This window comes from Tenrec ecaudatus, chromosome 14, assembly GCF_050624435.1.
Source record: "Tenrec ecaudatus isolate mTenEca1 chromosome 14, mTenEca1.hap1, whole genome shotgun sequence".
NCBI classification, from domain to species: Eukaryota; Metazoa; Chordata; class Mammalia; order Afrosoricida; family Tenrecidae; genus Tenrec; species Tenrec ecaudatus.
The window spans coordinates 55,171,560-55,197,802 of NC_134543.1; the positions used below are offsets into that span (position 1 = coordinate 55,171,560).

At 43.7% G+C, this 26,243-nt stretch overlaps 2 protein-coding genes across 9 annotated transcripts in view; one reads left to right on the forward strand and one right to left on the reverse strand.

Moving 5' to 3' along the window:
- The window catches only part of DMAC2L (distal membrane arm assembly component 2 like), a 28,522-nt gene extending 13,152 nt beyond the window's left edge, over positions 1-15,370 (reverse strand). The window contains exons 1-2 of one of the 2 annotated variants that reach the window (XM_075531209.1): positions 15,271-15,290; positions 7,225-7,308 (exon numbers count right to left, since the gene is read on the reverse strand). The gene's annotated coding sequence lies outside the window, so the exon portion shown is untranslated. Of the gene's footprint in view, positions 1-7,224; positions 7,309-15,270 lie in introns of both variants that reach the window. The other variant, XM_075531208.1, reaches the window with a different exon arrangement.
- A 54-nt stretch (positions 15,371-15,424) lies between these two features.
- L2HGDH (L-2-hydroxyglutarate dehydrogenase) overlaps positions 15,425-26,243 on the forward strand; it is a 68,047-nt gene continuing 57,228 nt past the window's right edge. For 2 of the 7 annotated variants that reach the window (XM_075531197.1, XM_075531199.1), the window contains exon 1: positions 15,425-15,631. In XM_075531197.1, coding sequence (XP_075387312.1) covers positions 15,498-15,631 — 134 coding nt within the window. In that variant the 5' untranslated portion in view covers positions 15,425-15,497. The remainder of the gene's footprint in view (positions 15,632-26,243) is intronic. The other 5 variants (XM_075531201.1, XM_075531200.1, XM_075531198.1 and 2 more) reach the window with 4 other exon arrangements.

The following is a 26,243-nucleotide window of genomic DNA, read 5'->3' on the forward strand; positions in this document are numbered from 1 at the left end:
GGGAGGGCATGGAGAAGCCTGAGTGGGAACCAGCTTGGAGACGAGGATCACTGAAGGTTTGAACACTGGGTTGAAGCCTGAGGACAAACCGCTGGGATCATCTACTACCTCTTCCTCCCGTTCCCACCATCACTGCACAGCCCTTCCACTGCCACTTCCTCGGATGTTCTCAATCCTTTCCAGATTTCCCCCAAATCCCTCTCCACCAGTTCATAGCGACCCTCCCAGACTGACTAGATTTACCCCCGAGGGCTCTCATGGCTACAGACGCGGAGTGCCTGAGAGCTGCTGGTGGGTCCCACCATGACCTCTGGCTGCCAGAGTCAATCTTTGAGGCGGTTCAAACTGCTTACCACAGATTAATAAATTAGCTTAAGTAAGCTCGTGGTTACCTGCTTCCTGTGTACTCTGTCCCTGTCAGGCCTGTAAATTTGAAAAGCAGCTTTCATTTTTGTAGGGAAGTGGTACGGGGTTGGGACCGAGAGAGAAGCCATGTGGGGAGGAGAGAATGGGAAGAGAATGTATAGGGATGAATCTGTTACGTCCTAGAGTCGGTAATACCTCGGTTCATGGCTTCACATGATGAAAGAATTCATGCCAAAGCCCGTTTTGTAACCCAAATGGATTTTTATGAAGGACAGGATGTTTCCAGTATTAGTCTCAAAGGGGTTCACAATTGGGCCCAAGCAACCACGTGGAAAAGAGCACCCATGCACGTGGAGCTTGGGGGGGAATCCCGGAAGGCCAGAAGTCCAAGAATCTTAGAGGCTGAGAGCAAGTGGGCCAAGAGGCTGTGGGCCCCATAGGCCCCGGGGGAGGGACAGCCTCCCCCTCTACCCTCCTCTGACCAGGAGCAGGGTAAAAGCGCGTCCCAGAGCATGCTCCTGCCTTTCTGCAAGCACCCCCACCCAAGCTCCGCCCGGGGAAAGGCCGATGGTCTTGGTTGACCCTATTGGCTGAATTAGGCCTACCTGGGTGATATCATGAGCCTGGGCCTAATTTGGCCCACCCAGCTGTACTTCCCACCTGGCCCAGGAGGTTGAGTGTGAGCATGCTCAGTTTGGGGTCTTCATGGGTATGTAGTGATTTCCTGATTTCTTTCCAACCGCTTCTTGTGGCAGCCTTAGCAGGGACAGGACAACATATATTAAGGAGCCTGGCAGGCTGGGTTTCTGGAGTGGAGGGAGGCCTTCACCCTTGTGAGTTGGAGGTGAGTGAGTCCCAATCACATTCTCACCATTAGTATTGTTCCCCACAGTACCATCCCATACTAGTGCTATCTTAAAGTCCCCTCTTACAAACACGTGGCTCATGGCTATGTGGCTGGTAGCTCTAACGACAGAAGCGGACATTTTGCTCTTCCCTCCGTGTCTCCCAACTGCCCTCGAACCTTCCCCCAACAGTGTATGGGCGGGAGCAGCTTTACCCCACGAGCCTGGATTCAAGATATTTGCCATAGCTCAAATTTTGGTTTGGCTGCATTAATATTGTCATTAATTTTGCTTGTCAGCTTTCAATGTATAGAAAGTGACCATGTTGCCTCTGTAGCTTTTGAATTTAATACATAAAACAAAAGAGGGATTTGTGGGAAACAAAAGTTGTTTCCCAGGTTGTCCCCCTATAATAATGCCAAACCTAACGAGTTGTTTGCAAACACATGGTCAACTGCTTAAAGGTGATCAGCCATCTAGAGCAATCAGACCCTATAGTCTGCCCCACCCTAAGCAGAGCCCACTCCCTTCCGATTAGGATAATGGATTGTTCCCCTGAAGGAGAGCCCAAGGACATGTAAGGTCAAGTCAACTCAGGGAAGCCGGAGGTTAGGCTGACTCTATCGCTCACCTGTCTTGTTACTCGTATGCCTTCCTGCCACGCATATGCCTGTCATACGCATGTGGTTACCTGTAATTAGAGGGACTGGCACGTCCCGAGAATATATATAAGCCTTAGTTGGAAATATATTCTCTCTGCGCGGACCTGACTCCTGAAGTCGTGGCAATCCAGGTGAGCACTGCGTGCCTTTTCTTGTCTGATGTGTCTTTAAGTTTACCCCTCAATTATACAACCGCCCCTGCACCCGTTTGATTGTGGAGGCTGGTACCCCACAGTGCCAGTCATACCTAGAACTATAATCTCTGATGTGTTTACTGACTCAACCCTGTAGGACAAAATAGAACTGCCCTTTCAGGTCTGCAAGGTTGTAAATCTGTGTGGGAAAAAAGTCTTCTGTGGACCAGTTAGTAGGTTCATGTAATCCACTCTGCCACCAGGGCTCCTTTGAAACCGTTTACTATGGATTAGTAATTATGTACAAATAGGGCCAAGCTTACCCTGTTAACTGAGCAATCTGATACTGTCTACAAAATAAATAAATAGATAACCATTGCTAATGAGCCCATTCAGATGCAGGAGGACACACGGTGAACACAGTAGAACTGCTATGTAGTATTTCTGAGACTGTAAGTCTTTACAGGAGCAGACGGCCTCCTCCTCCCGCAGAGTGGATGTTGTCTTTCAACCTCTGACCTGTGGTCAGCAGCCCAATACTTAACCCCCGGGACACCAGGGCTCCTTACAATGACTCCACCCCAGTGGCTGCCAAATTTGGGCTTTTCTGGTGCCTGAATAGGCTGTTCCCTCTACTTGTCCACCCTCCGTTATTTTGTCGGTGGCAATCTTATCTAACCTTAAGATCTCACTCAATACCAACAAAACATATAACTTTCCTCTAGTTTTTTAATGTTCCCTTCCCGTCCCCCAACTATCATGACCCCAGTGCAAACCTGGCTAGACCAGAGCATGAACACTGGTACAGATAAGAGATATAAACAGGGAATCCAGGACAGATAAACCCCTCAAGACCAATAATGACAGTAAAAATACCAGAGAAAAGGGGAAACCAATCACAATGATTGACATATAATCCTCTTCCAGGGGGACGGACAGAAAAGTGGGTGAAGGGAGACAGTGGCCGGTGTAGGACATGAAGAAAAATTTTATAAATTATCAAGGGTTCATGGGGGAGGGAGGATGGTGGAGGGGAAATGAGCTGAAACCAAGGGCTCAAGTAGAAAGAAAATGTTTTGAAAAGGATGATGGCAACATATGTACAAATATACTTGACACAATGGATGCATGAATGGATTGTGATAAAAGCTGTATAAGCCCCTAATAAAATGATTTTTTAAAATTTCACTCAAATTCCATCTTTAGTCATTCATTATCTCCCTTATTCATCCACTCAGTCAATGCATATTGAACGTTTGCTACACTTGATGGACAGACAATAGTAAAATAAACAACAAAACAAGAAAGGAGACACATGGCTCTTGCCCTCATTAAATGTGTACAGAGAAGGAGAAACAACATATAAGCACATAAACAAGTGTGTTAAAACAAAGGTCTGAGCACTGTCATGAGAGCTTAGAAAAAAGAGTGAGGGGCTAACTCCAATCTGGGAAGTGTCTTTAAAAATATTTAAAATATTATTCGTACTTAAATTCTACCTTATTCTAAGAAAGAGTTTATTTGATAATTACAAACTTATTGTAAATTAGTGAAAGTTGATAAAACAGGTCGTTGACTTTACACTCTACAGTTGATGGATATCTTATTTCCACTCACCCACTGCAGGCCCCTCAGTACAGCATCTCTTGTCCCTGTGGTTCCAGTTTCCATTCTCCCTTCTTTCCCGACTTTCCATACTCTGTCCTTGGGTAGGTAAATTCTGCCCTTTTTATCTTAAAGGAGGAGGCTGGTGATGTAGTGGGTTATGTGTTGGTGTGGTAGTTATATATTTTCATGTCAGCTTGATAAACAGAATGTACATGTGGAGTCTCGCCTGTCAATCAGGTCACAAGGTAATACCCACCAGGAGGAATCTGGAACGTCCTCTTTTTCTCCTGGGAGATGTACAGCCCACAGGGGCAGCTGTGAGTCAGCACTGACTGGCAGTGAGTGTGGTTTGGGTTCTGGGGAGGTGTGAGGCCAGTTCCGGATGTCAAGTGTGAACCACTAAAGTCTTCGTGGCTCCTTTAGTCTCTGTTGGACCAGTAGGCCTGGCCTCTCTTATGACTTGGAGTTTTGTTCTAATTTTTCTCCCACACTATGTAGAATGGAGGGGTCTTTTGAGATGGGTCTTAAAGGAGGATTAAAAATTTCCAGTTAGAAAATGTAAAGTATTCAGAACAAAAGTTAAGAGCAAACTTTCAAGTGGTCTGTTAAAAGTGAAGAAATTTTACTCAATTCATTTTGGCTCACCTTACAATTCAGCTAAAAGATAGGATTGAATTTTGACTTCTAAAATCACTATATGTTATATTTAAAATAATTTACACTTGCAAATTTAATTTATATTTGGCAATAAAGGTAAACAATAAATTGGTGAGATTTTACATTCTTAACTGCCACTTTGCTAATTGATTCTTTTAACAGTGTTATTGACATATAATGCACATACAATTCAAAGGTTTGAATATATTTAAAAGGTTGTACAAGCATTATCCCAATCAATTGTAGAACATTTCTTTCATTTTTGTAGCCATTTTTTAATGTTTTTGTAGTCATTTTTATTAGCTTCCTTTTCCCCAACCTTTCCTCTCATAACCCTTAGAAATTATTAATCTAGTTACTGTCTCTATAGATTTATCTATCCTAGATTTCTTTCTTTTTTTTTTCTTTCTTCAGTTCAAGGACTGTTGGCCTTAAGGAGTGTTTTCCAATTGAGTCTGATGGGGTGCCAAGACCTGGCCCCAAAGTCAATTTTTGGTATTCCCTGGGGACTTCGTTGCTCTGTTCCCCTGGCTGTTCTGTTGCACGCCCTTAGTGTTTTGCCTTGGTGTGGTGGGATCAGATTGGGCGCAATTCCCGCCTGTGTCTCCAGTGTTGTCCCCTGTGGGGCTGTGGGTCAGTGAGGGATGTCATGTTTCATAGTGGGGCCGGCCTTATGGTCTCTGTGCATTGGCTGTTTGGAGCGAGGATATCATCCTCCAGGTCTGATGGGCCAGGATGTGCTCCACTCTCTCTTCCTCCCCCTTCAGTTGCTCCCGTGTGCTCTGATCAGACATGTCCCTCTCCCTGAGCTGCAGCTTCAGTGCTGTCCTCTGAAATAAAATTCTTCTGGGGGGAGAGGCAGCTGTCCTCATAGTTGGGTTTCGGGCCGGCCCCTCAGACCTCTATCCTAGATTTTATATAAAGTTATACCAAACAAACAAAAATAAAACAAAGCGAAAAATCTCCAAACGAAAGCAGAAGAAAATAAAACTCGAACAAATTAAAATCGGGTCAAAAGGAAAAACAAATTATGTTAACTTTTAATCTAACGATATCTGCATCAGTTCACTTTCTGATGCACTTTGTCTGAAGGCAAGGCCGGTCACATTCCTGGTCAATGGTCTGAGGGAATTCAGTGGAGGCCTGATCCCCGTGGGCTCTCTGCAAATGGATGTGGGGCGTTCACTGTCTGACCATGGTCTTCTGCAAACCAGGTGCTCAGAGTTTTAGGCGGAATTACTACTATTTGAGGGCCCTGATAGTGCAGTGGTTTTGCGTTGGCTGCTAACTGCAAGGTCGAATCGTTGGGAACCACCAGCCCCTCCGAGGGAAAACGACGAAGCTTGCTAGAGTTACAGTCTCAGAAACTCTTCGCGTCAGCTCTACCCTCAGATAGGGTGGCTAGGGACATGGCGTTGACTTTTGGCTTCATCCTGTTTGTTTACCTAAGCACTGGTAGCTAGTGTTCTATATGGAAACGGGAGCCCTCTAGTGGTAAATTTGTGAATTCACTTGAATAAAATAAAATTTAAAGCAGGTTGGAAAATAACTGCTACTAATTTACTGCTGCCATAAATAATTCAGTAATATTACTAAGAAACAAGGAACAAAAATTAGTTAATTTCATTTTAAGACTTGAAGGATGTACTCACTAACTGACATTGAGCACATTTTTTTTCTGTTCTGTACCTTAGTTTCCTCATCCCTGTGGATCCTGACGTAAAGCAGAGATGATAGTAATCATTCTGAAGTTAAACTACAAATAATATACATGAAGTTCCTATCTCAGCTCTGTCCACTTTAAGACCTCAATAAATGTTAGCAGATACCAAAAGAACCCCAAACCAAAATCAAACTACTTACTGTCAACATGGCTTTCACCCACAAGTTTGAAACAAACTTTCTAAAAGTGCTATTATGTTTGTGGCACCAGGAAGGCCTGTCTGCTCAAAGTGGGATTTGACTCAGTGTTTGCCGAACAGGGTTTGAGTCATAGTTTTTCCATTTACACCAAAACAGATAGTTGGTTTTTTTTAAGTGGAAGTTCCAATTTTATATACTAATGCAATCTCTAGGCAGGTAATTCAGCGCGATGGCTAAAATAAAGTGTGTAAACACGGTGGTTATCAAAAAGGTGAGGCTAGTCCTGCTCTAGTTTTTGTGGGCACCAAAATGTCAAGAGAGGTATGGGTTGGCATCAGAATGGGGGATTTTATTCTCACCAAAATAACTACCCTAACCCAACCACAAATCGCCCATTATGGATGCCGGTTTGTATTTCTCAGGTACGTGGGTTGTGTTCATTCTAGTGAAATAACCAACAGGGCTATTCGCTAGGAAGGGGAACCAAAGGTGCCCCAAATCATCCCTAAATCAATGTCACATGGCATTTGTTGTACCAATTTCTCCTAAATTCTGGCCTAGATGGCATAGGCTAAACATGAATTCGCCATTGAGGAGGGTGCTGGCAGAAGTAGAAATGTCTCTAATCACAGGACAGTACACAAGAATAAGGTGGATCCACCTCCTTTTTCTAAAATGTAAAGAGCATTTATTGAGTCTTAAAAGAGACATAGACACATCATCTGGATGAAGGAGCCCACCAACACGGGTTCAAATGGCATCCCAAGCAAGGCAGACGCTTGATTTGGGAATGCTTCAATCAAACAAACCAATAATACTACAACCAAATGGGGAGGAGGGAAAACAGAATAATATTTCTACAAAGCAGGTGTGAATCGTGAGTTCATTCATCTTTATTAAAATAAGAAACACAAATTCAAAACCACGCCATCATGATAAAACCACTACTCTGGGCCTCACTGGCCCATGAGAGTCTGACCACAGTTCATTAAGATGTGCAATCCTACAGCTAACCACCAAGCAACAAATCGGTTATGTCCTGAAAATTCCCACTGCACACCTATCTCTGTGGTGGTAAATGATACTCACAGCAATGGCAATCACAAGTGCCGATGGGATGAGAAGCCAGACCATCCGTCTATTGCTGGAGGGAAAGGAAAATGTACAGCCATTCTGGAAAAGAGCATGGCACTTTCTTATAAAACTAAACATGTCCTGTTATCTGACCCACAGCAATTGTACTGGTGGACATTTATCTCAGAAAAGTGAAGCCTGCTTTCACACCATAACCTGTCCATGAACAATCACAATTTTATTCATATTAATAAACTACAATTCAAAGGAATGAACTATCAATAGACATAACCACCTTGATGAAACTCCAGAATATTATTCTGAGTGAAAATAACCAATCCCAAATGTTATATAAGAGGGGTACCCACTCCCCAAACCAGAATTTTTTTCAAAGCTATGTATTTTAATTTTTTTAAAAAACAAAACAATCTTATCACCTTCAAAGTACTCTCCATTATACTTAACACGTTTGTCAAATCTGAGATTCCATTCTTGGGACCATTTTCTTTCTTTTTTTTAATCATTTTATTGGGGGCTCATACAACTCTTATCACAATCCATACATACATCCATTGTGTCAAGCACATTTGTACATTTGTTACCCTCATCATTCTCAAAACATTTGCTTTCTGCTTGAACCTTTGGTATCAGCTTCTCACTTTTTCCCCTCCCTCCCCGCTCCCCACTCATGAACCCTTGATAATTTATAAATTATTATTTTGTCATATCTTACCCACTTTTCTGTCTTGGAATTATTTTCAAACTCATTTGTTTGGAGGGCTCAGAGCACCTTCCTCATTTTTCTTCACCATTTCTAAGTCATCAAATTGATGTCCTTTCATGCCCCTCTTCGTTCAAGGAAACAAAAAGAAATCCCATGGAGAGGCCAGGTGAGTAAGGTTTATGAGGCAAGGGAAGCATCTGGTTTTTTCCAAAAACCGACACACTGAGATGGCTGCAAGAGTGGGTGCATTGTGGTGGTGGCAAAAGCAGACCCCCGTCTGCCACGTATCGGGCTTTTTTGTCACACACTGTTATGCAATCTTTTCTGAACCTCTAAATAGAAAGCTTGATTAACAGTCTGACCATGAGTCGAAGTTGAGGGATGTCCAGAATGAGGTTTGTCATCAATTGACATTTCACCTTTTTTGAAATGAGAAAACCACTCGAACACTTGAGTTTTCCCCACAGTGCTGTCCTTGTAATGTGTTCAACATCACAACAGTTTCTGCAGCATTTTTCTTGAGCAAAAACAAAATTTCACAGCTGCATGCTGTTCTCTTAAACGGGCCATCACAAAAAACAAGGTTTGAGTGAAAATGCTCTTATGAAAAAATTCACTGTGAACAGAGAGAACCTCCGAGGCGAGGCCACTGAGTACACTTGCTTAGAGGGAGTTACTGGTGCTCGCCTAGCAGGGAAAAGGTATATTAAGAAAGCTCCTACAGGCCCAGTGAAATTCTGGATTTTGTATTCCAACAATCCACTTTTTTAAAATCCACTCTTAAAATTGCAAAATGAAAATGAAGAACAGTTATTGCCATGGGTGAGGGACTGGCACACTTGAGAGGGAAACCAGGTGTCGTTCTCAAAGGGCCAGTGAAGATGCTTTTAGTGACAGGACTCTGTAGTGGTGAATACACAAACCAACACATAATAAAAACGGTGTTGAACTAATATATACATAAGTGAGCACAAATAATATCAGCAAAAACAGTAAGACGAGTGGATGTGTAGGCATAGCTAAGAGACAGGGAGGGAGTCCTGGCAGCAATAGTAGGCAATGGTGTGGGCTGCTAACCACATGGTCAGCAGTTTAAACCCACCAGTCACTGCTTAGGAGACGGATGAGACTGGCTGCTCCCATGAAGACTTACAGCCTCAGAGAGTCTATTAGGGGCCACTATGATTTGGAAATGATTAGATGGTAGAATCACCTAGGTAAAATTGGGAGGTCAGTTCCAGTCCAGGACAATAAAGCAAATATCACAATATAGCTAGTCACACACACAATTTCAATTTCCTACTGCATATAAAAGTTATGTTTCATTGCACTGTAGTTTAGTACACTACATAGTAGAATTATGAGAAACTTGAAATACTGTAAGAATTACCCAAATGTGACGGACATGAAGTGAGTGCGGTATATGCCTGCCATTGGGAACGGCGCTGGTAGACTAGCTTCGCTCAGGGAAGTCACGAGCATGCAGGTCATTAAAAATGTATGATCTGTAAAGCACAATAAAGTGAATCACAGTAAAATGAGGTCTGGCCATATTGGAGGCTAGCGGTGATGGTGTACTACTGCATGATGTTACCGAGGAGACGGGGTGAAAAGATACATGGGCTCACTATTATTTCTTAAAACTGCACGTGAGCTATAGTCAATAAAACTGTTTGGCCTTTCTATCCTTAATTCCTTATGTGGTGTAATTCTGGTCTCTACATGCCTGTGGCTGTAGTCCCATCCCCGACCATACAATGGGCAGGAGTAGGGTGGGATTAAGACCTGCTTTTAACACAGGGTATGAACACAGCTACACTGTTTCCTTGGGGACAGCTCTGAACAGCACCCACTAGCATGTGAAACATTGCCCGATTTTTTGTGAATTTCTGTAGGGCACTGAAGCAGACTGAAGAACTGGGGGATGTTAGGGAATACACTCTAGGAAAGAGTGGAGGAAGGACGGAGCAGAATAGCATCTTGGAAGTGTTGGACACTTTAATCTCCAACTTCTTGGGACTAGTCTTATATTAATTCTTCTAAAAGAAATTATTACCACACATCTGTCTCAAAATATAAGTTTAATTTTTAAAAGATCAACTCTACTTGGTCATTTTGTGATGGAATATGCAGGTAACATTCTATATTGTTTTCCGCAAATGAAGCAACATTTGTACAGATGTCCAGGCTGTAGAATCATTTAAACATCATAAGAGCCATCATTTAAACATAAGAGTCATCATTTACATGTACTGTAACTTTTAACAAGGGTCCTCAATCCATTTGATAGGGAAAGAAAAGTCAATAAATGATACTGAAAAAATGAAATTTCCCTATGTTCAAAAAAAGAAAAGAAACAGGATCAATGTCTCACATCAGTCACAAAACCAAATTCACAATAGCGAAGAGGTATAAACCTAAACCACAAAAATATATTCAAATAAGGATCACAGGGCATGTTCAAATATAGATTTCAGGTCAGAATATCTGGGGTAGAAATGCCTATACTCAGCAGAAGCCAAACTAGAAGTCTGGCAAAACTGCTAGAAGAATAAGCTGTCCTGCCTAGATTTCAACAGTGAATTATCTAACATAGTAACAAAAGCACAAGCAGAAAAAAACCTACCATATATACTCGTGTATAAGCCGAGTTTTTCAGCACAAAAAATGTGCTGAAAAACGGGTTCAGCTTATACACAGGTCAGTAGTACAGCTCCAATTCGCAGAAGCACCCTTAGTGATTCACTTAAGCCGGCAGCTGAACTGGTAAGGATGTGTCTGTGGCTGCGCTCCATCTCTCCCCTCTGGTCTCTGTGTTAATTTACATCCTGCATACCCCACCCGCATGAACTACCCGCCTCCTCCCGGTGTTAGCAGTGGGGGGGTGGTATTACCATGAAAGTTCTTTTTGAAAGTCTTGTTTTTTTATCCTATTAGAAATGGATACTCTTGAACCAAAACAAAAACGCCGGTCATATGAGGCTGGTTTCAAAATGACCGTTGTGTCAAGAGAAGAAGAGAGCAATAACAGTATTGCAAGTAGGGAATTGTGTGTTGACGAAAAGCAAGTGAGGGTGTGGCGGAAAATGAAGGCTGACGTGGAACAGATTCCAAAAGCTAAAAAAGTTTGTTGTGGTTTAACGTCTTTTCATGGGGTTCTAGAGAGTGAATTGCATAAATGGATTATGGAGTGTTGTCAAAATGGTTACTGTGTAACACGCATGGGAATCTGCATACGTGCTCTACAAATGGCTAAGGATGACAAATTTAAAGCACCAGGCATTGAAAAATTTGCCACTTCATGAATAGGTTTGGCCTACTATGTTTGAGACAAAGAACAAAGATTTCCCAGAAATTGCCACAAGACCTTGAAGAAAAAATTATGTCATTCCAGTCATTTATTATAAAACAAAGAAGGATTTATAATTATGACCTGGCAGATATTGGGAATATGGATGAAACTGCCATGACTTTTGATCTTCCAAGCAACAGTACTCTGGCAAGTTTAGTAGAAAAAACCATTTTTCTCAAAACCACAGGAAATGAAAAAAAATACTTTACAGTTGTTCTATCACGTTTGGCTGCATTCTGTCATTATTTTTAAAAGACCTTGCCTAAAAAGATCAATTTCCCACCAAGAATTACTGTGCGTGCACATGTTAAAGGCTGGATGGATGAAGACGGAACAAAGAAATGACTGGAAGAAATTTGGAACCGACAACCAGGAGCAGCCTTAAAGAAAAAGCCATTGTTACTTGTTTGGGGTATGTTCAGAGCCCACCTATCGGATGACATAAAAAAATTGGTAAAATTACTTTAGCCATTATTCCAGGTGGACTTACATCTGTACTGCAGCCTCTGGATGTATCTTTGAATTAGTCTTTTAAAGACCGTGTGCGAAGGATGTAGCATGAATGGCTGTCATCTGGTCAAGCCCGACTAACAAAAGGAGGAAATCTCAAGAAGCCTGACATAGAGTTCATAGCAAAGTGGGTCCGAGATGCATGGGAAGACATTCCAGAAGACACGGTGTGACCTGCCTTCCAGAAATGTAGTATTAGCAATGCTATGGATGGCAGTGAAGACTGCGCTCTGTATGAAAATGACAGAAGTGATGGTGATGACGGCGATCTCAGTGAGGACAGGATCTATGATGACCTCACACTAGCTGAAGCTCTGCACTGGGATACAGATGATGATGAGGAATCTAGTTTTGAAGGATTTTAACTCTTTACATTTTAGCTTGGTTGCTGATTGAGCTCAGGGAATAGTACTCTTAAGGTATCCTTGTTGATACCTTATTGTTTTTGTTGAACCGATTTTCCACTTACTGTGCTGGTTTTGTTGTCCTTTTATTTTTTATTTAAAGTAAATATTTAAATACATTACCCCACTGATGTTTTAATTTTTAGTAATTTTATTTTCATTTGTTTTGATTATTGAAACTCACCAATACCTTCTGTATTTTCCACCCTATGCTTAAACTTGAGTCAATCAGTTTTTCTGGTTTCCCAGGTAATAATTAGGTACCTCAGCTTATATTCAGGTCGGCTTATATTCGAGTATATACGGTATATAAATTGGATCTCACAAAAAATTGAAAAATTTTATTCAGCAAGACTTTAACAAAAAGCCAGATATATATATATATATATATATATATATATATATATATATATATATATATATATATACAATGTAACCAAAAGACCAATAACCAAATCATAAAATGAGCAAATAAACTGATTAGACATTTCACCAAAAAGGACATTCAGATGGCCACCAAACACATGAAAAGATGGTCAACATTGTCAGTCATCAGAAAGATGGAACTCAAAACCAGAGTAAGGCACCAATTCACTCCCTCTAGGGCAGCTAAGATAAAACATAATTTTGTTTTCAATTTTTGGTGAGGATGTGGGGAAATTAGCAACTTTATCCTCTGCTGGGAGTAATGCAAAATAGTACCACTAAAGTGGAAGACAATGTACACGGTACCTCAAAAAAATAAAAATAGAACTATCATTTGACCCAGACATCTCACTCATAGGAATATATCTAAAAGACCCGAAAGCAGACACCAAAGACTTGCACATACATGTTCACAGCAGTACTATTTCACAATAGCCAAAAGGTATAACCACCCATTACAGATGGATAACAACACGTGACATATACATACAGTGGACCATGACTGAGCCACTGGGAAAGGGAATGGGTGTTGAAGACACTATAGGAGTGAAATAAGCTAAGCACAAAAAGGCACATATTATATTACCTCACTTATATAAAAAGACAAGAAAGGTAAATGTACAGAGGTCAAAGTTTATTGGTGGTTATCAGGGTTGGCGGTAGCTGGGGGTGATGGTGATGAAAATCATATTAAAGATTGGCTTACACAGCTAACTAAAGTAGCTGTTGCCAATAAACTGAACACCTATAAATCTTTGAATCGGCAAAAGTTGTGTGATAGATTTACGACAAAAGAAAAGTTGCTGAGACTGCGTATGTACAACTGAACAGCTCGAAAGAATTGGTTACTTTGGTCATGGTTTCATGAGACACCCAGTTAACTGGTCTAATATTAATGTGCTCAGTGCTTCTGTGCCTCCTAGTTCCACAGTGCCTGAGGTCTGCAAAGCTTACAAGCAGCCATCCAAGACACAATGGGTCTCTCTTCACCTAGAGCAGTGGTTCTCCACCTCCCTCATGTCTCTACCCTTTAATAGTTTTCATGTTGTGGTGACCCCCCCAACCATAAAACTATTTTCATTGCTACTTCATAACTGTCATTTTGCTACTGTTAAGAATGGGGCAACCCCTGCGAAAGGGTCCTTTGACCCCCAAAGGGGTCGCGACCCACAGGTTGAGAACTGCTGACCTAGAACAACATAGGAAGAGAGTCAAGAGTAGGAGAATATGGAATATATGACTTTTTGCCAGGTGACCACAAGAAGTAGCTATCACTACTGGACATTTTTGACCTAAGATACCATAGAAGAATCCTGTTAAAAAGAAAAAACACCACAGAATTCCAAATTCTCATGGACTCTAGACTTTCTGGAGCCATGGAGTGTGGATGCACATAAGGGAGGAATGTTTTGAGATAATCTTTAGCAATTAAACCAAAATATCTTCTTAAATTCTTCTTAAAACCAAACAATCTCGTAGCTTAATAAGTCTTCCTTGAATCATGTGCTCTTTTTAGAACGACCCACATGCAAATTGGCAACAGCAACTCGAGATTCTACAGGAAGCGTCGGGTGCAGGGAGCTTAGAGTAACGAGGGTGGAACAATCAGAACCCTAACCCTAACCTGTAAACCATGTCGCTATATTTTACATGTACAAACGGTGTTCGATCGCAGAAACAAAATAGATAAAATTTAGAAGAAAAAATGGCCATTTTCCAAGTCCTTCCCTGTGTTACATATCTGACTGACAAGCCTTATCCCATACAGCTAGCCTGGAAGCCCTACGAGGAAGATACGGCTATTACTCTCAGTTCACGGGGGCAAGTCTGAGCAAGGCTGCAGGCGAGTAATCAAATGACAAGATTCCGACACGGAAAGTCCTTCCAGCAACAAAACTCTTTCCATTGTTTTTGTTCTGTTCCACTGTCCTCTACATACCCACAACTCCCTTACTCCCAGCGCCTGGGGAAGGCTGAGAATCAGAGGCAAGCTTGGAGAGTCCCTGGGACATTAAGGAGCTCCCTCCCGCGGCGTTTTACAGTTGAGGGCGCAGGGATGAAGTGACACGCTGGGGGGAGTGGCTGGTCCCAAAGCCACTGGGCGTACCCAAGACCGTGTCTCAGGCCGCTCTTCAACAGATTACTCTGAGGCCCCGCTGTCCGGTTCACCTGGGACGCCCGTGCCCGGTGGGGGCGAGCAGGACCTGATGTTTGCAGGATGAACAGATGGCTGGATGAGTGACACACCTGGGAGCCCCATAAATTAAAAAAAACAACGCAGTGGTCCAGGCCAGCAGGCGTTGTCATGACAGCAAAGCCTGCGTTCCGAACAACTAGGGCGGAACAGAGGGCGCCCCTTGGGCGGGGACCGGGAAGAAAGCGGGGGGAGGGTCTGGGGGGGCAGTCAAGGGCAAGTGCGGGCCGACGGAGCGGCGAGAGGGCGGGACCAAGAGGAAGGACAGACGGCCCAACCAGAACGAGTCTTTGCTGTAATCGCAGCACGACTTTCTCTCGCAGCCCCAAGTCCGCTCGGCGGCGCGCGACGGGGCAGGTGTTCCGGACGCCCGGCGAGGAGACCGGGAAAGGCGCGTACCCACCGCCCGCGCCCCGCCTCGCCTCGCCCGCGGCCCAGCTCCGCTACTCACCGCGTCGGCGGGAGGCAGTGCGCAGCGCGTCTACCGCGCCGCCCGGGCCGCCTTTCGCCCTGCGTCGCGCACGCCCATTGGTCGCCGCTTGCGCCCCCACGTGAGGCAAGGCACGCGCCTCATTGGCTCTGACGCGCGTGGGCGGAGCTAAGCGACTCCCTTCCCAAGTGCCCGCAGGGTTCACGGGGCCAACTCCAGGGTCTGGGGAAGGTCAGTGGACCGGGGCCATGCTGCCGGCTCTGGGCTACCCGGCCGGGCCCTGCGGACGGGCCGGCGGGGGCCTCCTCAGGGCGTGCTGGCTGACCCGAGGGAAGCCGTGGCTGCTGGGCGGGCATTGTTTGGGCCGCAGCGCCAGCACTAGGTAAGTGGCCGCTGACCCGCCCCTGCGCTGGTTCTGCCGTCAGTGGTGCCCGTGCCGCACCAAAGGTCTTGCTCGTCTTCCTTGTGCCTGGGTCCTGTGGAGCCCGGCCCCAACCTCGGATCCGGGAACTCCCTGTAGGTGACATTCGTGGGCCGCCGGAAGAGAATTCAGTGTTAGGTCGAGGGCAAAACAATTCTGGATTGGTGTACAATCCCTTCACACGCTGATTAATTTTGAGCGCGCTTCTTAATCTCCTCAAAGGTTCACTTGTGGATTGAATTCTAGTCTCATAGGTGCTGGCTTAGAGAACGAAATGACTCAGCTCACTGTAAGCAAGCACTCTGCTGATTGCTAGCCGGCATCCTTAGTATTGATTGCCTGCAAAGTCGGAAACGGGTTTAAATCAGCCAGTTCTTAGTTACCTCTGTGAGAAACAACTGCAGAATGTGGTGCCCTGTGTCATGAAGTTTGGAGATGCTACTTGTCCTCTTTATGCAGGGCCACTGAGGCTGGCAAGCCCTTTGCTCTTTCGAGGACATGGCTGAGCAGTGTGACTGACTGCAGCCACGCGTAAAAGATGATGTGGAATAAGGCTGGAGGGGCTACCATACAGCAGAGTTTTCATTCTATTTTAATCAAGCTATTTTAAGAGCAGTGGAAGCTATTAAAGAATTTTAAGAGAGGGAATCATTAAATGTTTCAAAAATTGGATTGGAGAGGTAGTTGAATGATGTACTATTAATCGGACTTGTGATTCATTATAGTTTATGGAGCCACCCCTTTGGAAGATTTTTTTAAATTTAATTTTGTTTTTTTAATCATACAACTCATCACAATCCATACATATACATCAATTGTGTAAAGCACATCTGTACATTCATTGCCCTCATCATTCTCAAAACATTTGCTCTCCACTTAAGCCCCAAGCATCAGGTCCTCATTTTTCCCCTCCCTCCCCTCTGCCCCCTCCCCCATGAACCCTTGATAACTTATAAATTATTATTTTGTCAAATCTTGCCGTGTCTGGGCGGCTCCCTTCACCCACTTTTCTGTTGTCTGCCCCCCAGGTAGGAGGTCACATGTAGATCCTTGTAATCGGTTCCCTCTTTCCAACCTACTCTCCCTCTACCCTCCCAGTATCATCACTCACACCCCTGGTCCTGGAAGTATCATCCGACCTGGATTCCCTGTGTTTCCAGTTCCTATCTGTACCAGTGTCTATCCTCTGGTCTAGCCAGACTTGCAAGGTGGAATTGGGATCTTGATAGCAGGGGAGGGGGAGGAAAAAGCATTTAGGAACTAGAGGAAAGTTATATTTTTCATGGTTGCTACATCACACCCTGTCTGGCTCGTCTCCTACCGGAGACCCCTCTGCAAGGGGATCTCCAGTGGCCTACAAATGGGCTCTGAGTCTCCACTCCGTACCCCACCTCATTCACTATGGTAAGATTTTTTGTTCTGATGATGCCTGATACCTGATCCCTTCAACACCTCATGATCGCACAGGCTAGTGTGCTTCCATGTGGGCTTTGTTGCTTCTGAGTTAGATGGCCGCTTGTGTACCTTCAAGCCTTTAAGACCTCAGACACTATATCTTTTGATAGCCGGGCAACATCAGCTTTCTTTGCCACATTTGCTTATGTACCCATTTGCCTTCAGCGATCGTATTATGGAGGTGAGCACACAATGATATGATTTTTTGTTCTTTGATGCCTGATAACTGATCCCTTCGGCACCTCGTGATCACACAGGCTGGTGTGCTTCTTCCATGTGGGCTTTGTTGCTTCTGAGCTAGATGGCTGCTTGGTTACCCTCAAACCTTTAAGACCCCAGACGCTATGTCTTTTGATAGCCGGGCACCATCAGCTTTCTTAACCACATATCCTTATTCACCCTCTTCGTCTTCAGTGGTTGTGTCAGGCAGGTGAGCATCATAGAATGCCAATTTAATAGAAGAAAGTATTCTTGCATTGAGGAAGTACTTGAGTGGAAGCCCAATGTCCTTCCACCACCTTAATACTAAACCTATAAATATATGCACATAGATCTATTTACCCATCCTCGGATATAAATTTATTTGCATATGTAAGTGTCTTTAACTAGACCTCTATAAATGCCCTCTGCCTCCCAGTTCTTTTCTCTATTTCCCTTGACTTTCCTCCTGTCCCACTATCATGCTCAGTCCCCACCAGGGTTTCAGCAACCCCTCTTTGTTACATTTCCCTTGATCATGCCCTACCAGGCCTCCCACACCTACCTCACCACCAATTTGGATCACTTCTTGTTCCCTTGTCCCTGGGTTTGTTAACACCACTTCCTTTCCCCCCACCTCCCCCTTTCCTGTGTCCCCCCAGAACTGTTGGTCCCATTGTTTTCTCCTCCAGATTGTTCATCCAGCCTATCTTATTTCTTAAGAGAAGGGTAGGGTTAGTTAAGGATTATTTTGAAATGATTACTAGATCCCTAAGAATTTGTTGTCCCAATGAAAATATCTTCCATAACTGTACAATACGAAACACAGGAAATTCGCCTTGGTACTTCAGTGCAGTGAATTACTTGTTACTGTTCTTCTAGTCATAGGTAGGAGCCTCAACAGTGTAGTGTGATACACATTGGGCTGCTAACCAAAAGGTCAGCAGTTCAAATCTACCAGCCTCTCCAAGGGAGAAAGATGAAGGATTTTTTACTCTTGTCAAGGTTTTTAGTCTTGCCAACCCATCAGGGCAGTCCTAGTCTGCCCTATAGGGTCTCTGTGCGTTGGAATCGACTCTATGACTATGAGATTTTTTGAGCCATAGTCTCTGTAACGCCCACCGAATGACTTTTTTCCGTGATGGGTGTGATAAGACAAGGTGGGGGAAAGTACAAATGCGATGATTACATGAGTCAGTTGTGAGTGATAGCAGGCCTCATTGTGATTGTAAAAACTTGGCACTTTAATGTGGGAATTGGTCACTTTGCCCTCATTCTGGGTGTCCTGTGAGCCATCTCAACACCAGATGCAGGGATTGCTACCATCAAGAAAGAAGAGTTAAGAGCCAAGTGGTCTTTTTGACACAGATCCTTGTCCATTGAACTTCCTCAGTCCAGATACAGAAAACTGTGACACTAGAGAACTGGCAGAACAGTGGTTCTCAACCTGTGGGTTGCGACCCCTTTGGAGGTTGAACGACCTTTTCACAGGGGTCGCCTAAGAACATTGGAAAACACCTATTTCTGGTGGTTTTAGGAACGAGGACACCGCTCCTTTATTGACTCCAGGCGGCCCGCCCACCTGCAGATAAGCCCACATATAAGTACCTGGTATGAAGACTGTTACCCATGCATACCATGCTTCAAGACAACATTTCATTCATTTCTCATTAGAAATAAATATTTCACAATATAGAGTTAAATATTTTTGTGCTTAATTGCTATCCTTTAATTATGTTCAATTTGTAACCATGAAAATACATCCTGCATATTAGATATTTACATGATGATTCATAACAGTAGCAAAATGACAGTTATGAAGTAGCAACAAAATAATCTCATGGTTGGGGGTCACCACCACATGAGGAGCTGTATGAAAGGGTCGCGGCTTGAGGAAGGCAGAGAACCGCTGTGGTAGAGAGAGAACCAATGGTGGCAGCAGCAGAGCCAGAGCACAGAACACGAGAGAGTGGTGGGCGTTCCCAGTCTGCTGAGCAAGTAAAGCTGAGTGACTCTGGACGTTAGGACTGTGTATGGAGTAGGATGCTTTCAGGCATTCATTTGGGACGCTGAGTTTGCTGACCGATTGAGCTTGAGTCACGTGTTTGGGGGCTGAGGCTTATGGTGGAGTGGAGTGCCCTTTGGCCGTTTATCAACAGTACCAAAAGAGATTTGTAACATTGTCCAAACGGAGCAGAACCCAGGCCCAGGCACTGAGGGCCAGAGAGACCTGCTTGTGGGGTTTGTGGAAGAGTTTCTCCTAACCAAAGCTCTGTATCCTACACATTTCTAATCCCGAATTATAACCTGTTAGCTTCTCTAGTAAACCCATAAATGTGAGTGTGGCCATTATAATGAATTATTGAACCCAGTTGAGTAAAAGAGCCTGTTGGGGGGATGGTTGGTGTCAGAATTGGTAAGGAAGGTTGGAGGCACTTTAGCATTATGTAGTGTTTGATTCTTCTTGCCCCTTTGTGACGTGAGATCAGATGCCATGCCCATGTTGATTTTCTAAGTACAACTATAGACATTTTTTAGATTAACATAGTGTTGCATGGAGCCTGAACCTGTGGCCTGACCTAGCTTGAGGTGTCTTGGGTTGATGAGACTGTGGAAGAGCTGTGTACTGGTGTCAAGTTGACAAGGATGTCTGTGGTGGTTAGAGTTTATGCCAACTTGATAGTACCTGTGTGGAGGTAGGCTTGGCATGCAACTTGTGAATCAGGTGGTAGGTTGGTGATGCCTCTTTGGGAAGGTGACCTTGACAGTGAGAACTTGTCTCTGGCCTTTCGCATCCCCTGCTTGCTGGACTTCTGGGTCTCCCTGGGGGCCACCTGGAAAGGGTTGGCATTCTGCTATTTTCCCGCCAGCTTTGGATCCATATGACTGCACTCAGTGACTGCACCCACCAGCCTGTGATCTCTCTGCTTCCCACTTCACTTTTCTGCACTTTTCACAACATCAATTGCTCATATGCAAGTTCAAGTTGAACTTCACTTTATTGGCCTGCAGATACATGAACCTGAAGAGGGCTCTGGTTAATTTTGGATCCATGACTTGAGTTAAACTGGTTTGGGATGCCTTCTTGATATAAAATTACTTCCCGATATAAAATTTTTTCTTACCCACATATGTGTTTCTCCAGACAACACTCCCCAGTGCAACCATTTAATATAACTATTGTTATAAATTATCCACCAACCACTAACACCAAAGATAAAGAAATGGAAGATTCTTGCTAACTTATGCAGTATAAAATTAACAAGTATGCAATCAAAATACATTGGTAATTATTAGTGATTGGAATGTGAAAATTGGAAACAAGAAAGATCAATCCTTGGAAAATATGACCTTGATGATAAGTGATACTAAAGATTTCATGATAGATTGTAGCAAGACCAACAACCTATTCATTAGCAATACATTTTTTCAACAACATAAACACATGGACTTCATCAGATGGAATATACAGGAACCAAATTGACTAGACCTATGGAAAGAGGCAATAGAGAAGCTCAATATCATCAGTTAGAGCAAGGCTAGGGGCCAACTGTGGAACACAACATCAATTGCTCATATGCAAGTTCAAGTTGAAGCTGAAGAAAATTGAAACAAATCCATGAAAGCTAAAGTGAGACCTAGAGTCAGTCTTGTCTGAATTTAGAGATCATTTGAACAACGGATCTCATGCATCAAACACTAATGACCAAGGACCAGACAAGTTGTGGGATGACATCAAGCATGAGGGGGAAAAAAAGGCCATTAAAAAGCTAGGAAAGAAACAATCAAAATGGGTATCAGAAGAGACCGACATTTGCTCTTGAGCAAAGAGTAGCTAAAGCAAATACAAGCAATGACATAAAAGAGCTAAACAGATGATTTCAAAGTGTGGCTGGAGAAGACACACTAGAATGAAGCAAAGATCTGGAGTTAGGATCCAAAAAGGAAGAAGACACAAAGAAGCCTAGACGTATTCTTTGTGTGTATGAGCTTTAGGCCAAAGTTTTCAGAGCAAAATAGATACAAGCGATCAAGTTTCCTTGACAGTTGTCATATAAAATGTCCCATTATACTGACTGCGTGCCTTACAATGCACTAGCAGTCGCTCCTGCCTGCCCTGGGTTACCTGCTTGGTTTCTTGTGAATTTCCTACTTTTTCTGCATTCTTATCTTTGCTTTTGGGCAAGCGTGCTTTTGATCTTCTATAACTGTCCTAAGGAACACATTCTTCCTTGGTGTTATTGTTTACAGGCCTGTCATTAGACTACAAGGAATGGCTTCAGTTCTAGGTCAGAAGGATGTCTTAGGACCATACTGTGGGAGTTTCTCCAGTCTATCAGACCAATGAGTCTGGTTGTGTGTGTGTGTGTGTGTGTGTGTGTGTGTGTGTGTGTAATGGATTTTGTTGTTGTTCTACAGTATTTTTTAAAACATTTTATTAGGGGCTCATACAACTCTTATCACAATCCATGCATATACATACATCAATTGTATAAAGCACATCTGTACATTCTTTGCCGTAATCATTTTCTTTTTTTACATTTTATTAGGGGCTCATACAACTCTTATCACAATCCACACATATGCATACATCAATTGTATAAAGCACATCCCCACATTCTTTGCCCTAATCACTCTCAAAGCATTTGTTCTCCACTTAAGCCCTCTGCATCAGGTCCTCTTTTTTTTTCCCCTCCCTCCCCGCTCCCCCCTCCCTCATGAGCCCTTGATAACCCACAGATTGTTATTTTGTCTTATCTTGCCCTATCCGGAGTCTCCCTTCCACCCCTTCTCTGCCGTCCATCTCCCAGGGAGGAGGTCATATGTGGATCCTTGTAATCAGTTTCCCTTTCCAACCCACTCATCCTCCACTCTCCCAGCATCGCCCCTCATACCCCTGGTCCTGAAAGTATCATCTACCCTGGATTCCCTGTGCCTCCAGCTACCATATGCACCAGTGTACAACCTCTGCCCTATCCAGTCCTGCAAGGTAGAATTCGGATCATGGTAGTTGGGGGGAGGAAGCATCCAGGATCTGGGGGAAAGCTGTGTTCTTCATCGGTACTACATCACACCTGTCCTACAGTATTTTTAAAATCATTTTATTAGGGGCTCATACAACTTATCACAATCCATATATACATCAATTGTGTAAAGCACATCTGTACATTCATTGCCTTCATCATTCTCAAAACATTTGCTCTCCACTTAAGCCCCTGGCATCAGCAACTCATTTTTGCCCCTCCCTCATGAACCCTTGATAATTTATAAATTATTATCTTGTCATATCTTTCCCTGTCCGACGTCTCCCTTCACCTGCTTTTCTGTTGTCCGTCCCCCAGGGAGGAGGTCATATGTAGATCCCTGTAATCGGTTCCCCCTTTCCACCCCACCCCCTCCATCCAGTATTCTTCTTCTCTATTGGGACCCTCTGCTTTGGTCCCCGTCAGGGTGCTTGGTAATGGCAGCCACACTCCATAGCGTTCTTCTCATTGTAGAGTCACATGAGCCATAGGTTCCCGAACTTTTTTTAAAATCATTTTATTGGGGGCTCATACAACTCTTATTATAATCCATCCATATGTCAATTGTATGTAGCGCCTCTGTACATTCGTTACTCTCATCATTCTCAAAACATTTGCTCTCCACATAAGCCCCTGGCATCAGCTCCTCATTTTTCCTCCTCCCTCCCCGCTCCCCCCAAGGCTCCCAAACTTATATGACCTACTGCCCCTTTTGGAGAGAGAGGGGGGCGGAAAGTACTCACACTCCAGGATGAAGGGTAAATATTTGCTTTTATTCTCCCTGGGCCATTGGAGGAACCTTCCCAAGGGCAGCACACCACTCTGGGAAACACTGGGATAGCTTGTGGTTCCTGTGATTCGTCAGCCCTCTAGAGTCCTTCCTCAAGTCTGGTTTTTTTCTTCACAGTTGAGGGGTAGCGACCAACAGTTATAACTTAGATAGCGGCTCATAAACTTCTAAGACCCAAATGCTACTCACTAAAGTAGTATGCAGACCATTATTTTTATGAACGATATTGTGTTAATAGAGATTTCTTCGGAGTCTGTGGTCCTTATACTAATGGATTCGTGGGCAAAATATTGAATGACACCTCAAAAAGAGAGGGAGGAATACATAGTTACTATACTAAAAATAATTGATTGGTATTCAGCCATTTCAGGAACTAGCATATGATCAAGAATAGATATTATTGAAGAAATCCAAGTGCACTGGAGGCATTACAGAAAAACAAGACTAGGAATGAATAAAAATTGCAGTTGGGATGTTGCAGGAAACTAATGCAACTGGAAGCACTCGCTCAGATGTGCCAAGAAATTTGAAAGGCAGCCACCTGGCCAACCAACTGGAAGTGTTAGATCTCTCTGGGATAGATATACCTCGGTTCTTGGCTCCACTAGAGAAAGAGTTCACGCCGAAGCCTGGTTTGTGATCCAAGTGAGTTTTATGAATGTTCGAAAAAGTTTCAGGTTTACACAGGCACCCACAGGGCTTCTCCCGAAGGTGCATCCTGCGTGGAAGCTGCTTGCAGAGTCACGCGGTGGACTCCGGGCTCCTGCCTTTTCAATGATTCCTGGGGGAGGTGTGGTGACGACCCTGGTCAACCCCAATAGCTGAATTGAATTCACCTGGCCTAGGTGGGCCAATCCAGGTGCAGCGCCCACCCATGCCTGCCCAGCAGGAAACCTGAACCTCTGAGCACTTGCATTGTGCTACTCCTTTGTTTCCGTAGCTTGGACCAATGGGCATGAGTTAATGGACGTCCCAGCCCTATGCTAGCCTACCTATCAGAAGGGATCCCTATTTGTATCCATTCCAAAGAAAGGGATGCAGAAATTATCAAACAATGTCATTGATATTACATGCAAATAAAGTTTTGCTGAAGATAAAGAAATAATAGTTGTAAAAATCTTTTAAATAAATTAAATTTTATAAAAGGAAAGAAATAACAGTTGTAGCAGTACATGGGCAGTGAATTGTCAGAAAATAAAACTGGATTTGGGAGGGGGTGTGAATGAGAGATATCACTGCTGATATCAGATGGAGCTTGGCTGAAAAAAGAGAATATTAGAAAGATGTTTACTTATACTATTGATGTTGCAAAGGCATTTGATGGTGTGGATCACAATTGATGGATAACATTTCAAAGAATGGGAATTCTAGAACACTTAACTCTGCTGATGTTGAGCCTGTACATAGACTTAGAGGCAACTACTTGAACAGAACAAAGAAATACCAAATAGTTTAGAATGAAGGAAAGTATGCATCATAGTTGTATTCTTTCACCATGCTTATCCAGTCTGTATGTGAGCAAATAATCTGAGAAGCTAGACTTTATGCCGAATGTGGAGGAAGGCTCATGAGCAGCCTGAGACATGCAGATGACACAACCTTACTTGTTGAAAGTAAAGAGGACTTGAAGTACTTACTGATGAAATCAAAGACTACAGCCTTCGTGTGAATTACGTTTCAATATAAAGAAAACAAAATTCCTCATAAGTGCCCAATAAACAACATCATGACAAACAGAGAAAAGATAGAAGCTTTTAGAGGATTTTATTTCCCTTAGATTCACAATCAATACCCATAGAAGCAGCAGTGAAGAAATCATATGGATATTGTGTTGGGGACTCCGTGGTATTTTTAGTAACCTCAAATGCATGTGAGCAAGGAAGACCAGAGCAGAATCGATGCCCCTGAATTATGCTATTGACAAAGAATACTGAATATACCATGGATTGCCAAAAGAACAAGCAATTTTGCCATGAAGGAAGTACAGTCAGAACACTCTTTAGATGTGAGGGTGATGAGACTACTCATGTACGTTGGACCTGTTGTCGGGAGGGACCAGGCCCTGGAGAAGGACTTCATGTTTGGTAAATTAGAAGATTGGTGAAAAAGAGGAAGACTCTCAAGTGTGGGGAACAGAAAGACTTCTCCCAAGTCATCGCCCCCCCCCCCCCCCAATAGATGTTAGACTTAGGACACTGTTTGCAGCTAATGGTAAATGATTGTCAAGTTACCTCCCTGAAGGCAGTCAATTGCCCGACTACTGTCTGGGCCTCCACAGGCAGGGCCCACTCCCTGCTGTTAAGGACAATGGGTTACTTCTCCCTAAAGGTTTGCTACCATCAGTTTGGTCCCTGCAGGATGGGCTTACACCCTGATAATGGTTTCTGTGGAGATCCAGAGAACAGGTCAAACCAGCTCAGTGACATCCAAACTTAGGCTGCCATCCTGAAGCTAGGATCTGCCCATCTTGTCACGTGTATACCTCCAATCCCTCCTCTTCCTATTGTGTGTATATCCCTAGAGTGTCCCCCTCTCATTGCTGTATAACCTATAGTGCAACCCCTTCCTGTGATGTATGTCTCTACCTATAATTAGGGGGCTTGCACTACCCCCAAAGGTATATAGGCCTGGGTTAGCAATGAAGAGCTCTCTCAGGCTCCCCCCTTAGCCTCTCATCAGCTCCCTCTCCCCAGGTCCTCGCTCCTCTCTTCACTTTCCCTTGTCGTCCTTCCCCTCCCCTTATTATCAAGTGGGGCTGAGGTGAACATGTAACCATGAAATGTGTCTGACTCCATTATTTCAATTTCTCTTCTGTCTCACGCTCTCTAGGACTTCACTGTAATCTTCATATATATTAACCGTACAATTGGGCCTATCGAACCTGATATTAGTGGTGGGGGGCTGGCCTTTCCCCCACACTCAGGTGGATTGACACAGTGGCTGCGAGGGGTTCAAACATCACAATCATGAGAATTATGTAGGACCAGGGAGTATTTTGTTCTGTTGTAGGATTGACACAAGTTAGAATGACTGACAGCACCTAACCCCAACAAACAGCCATGATTATGAAGGCGGCACAGGACAGGCAAAGTTCTGTTCTTTTCTG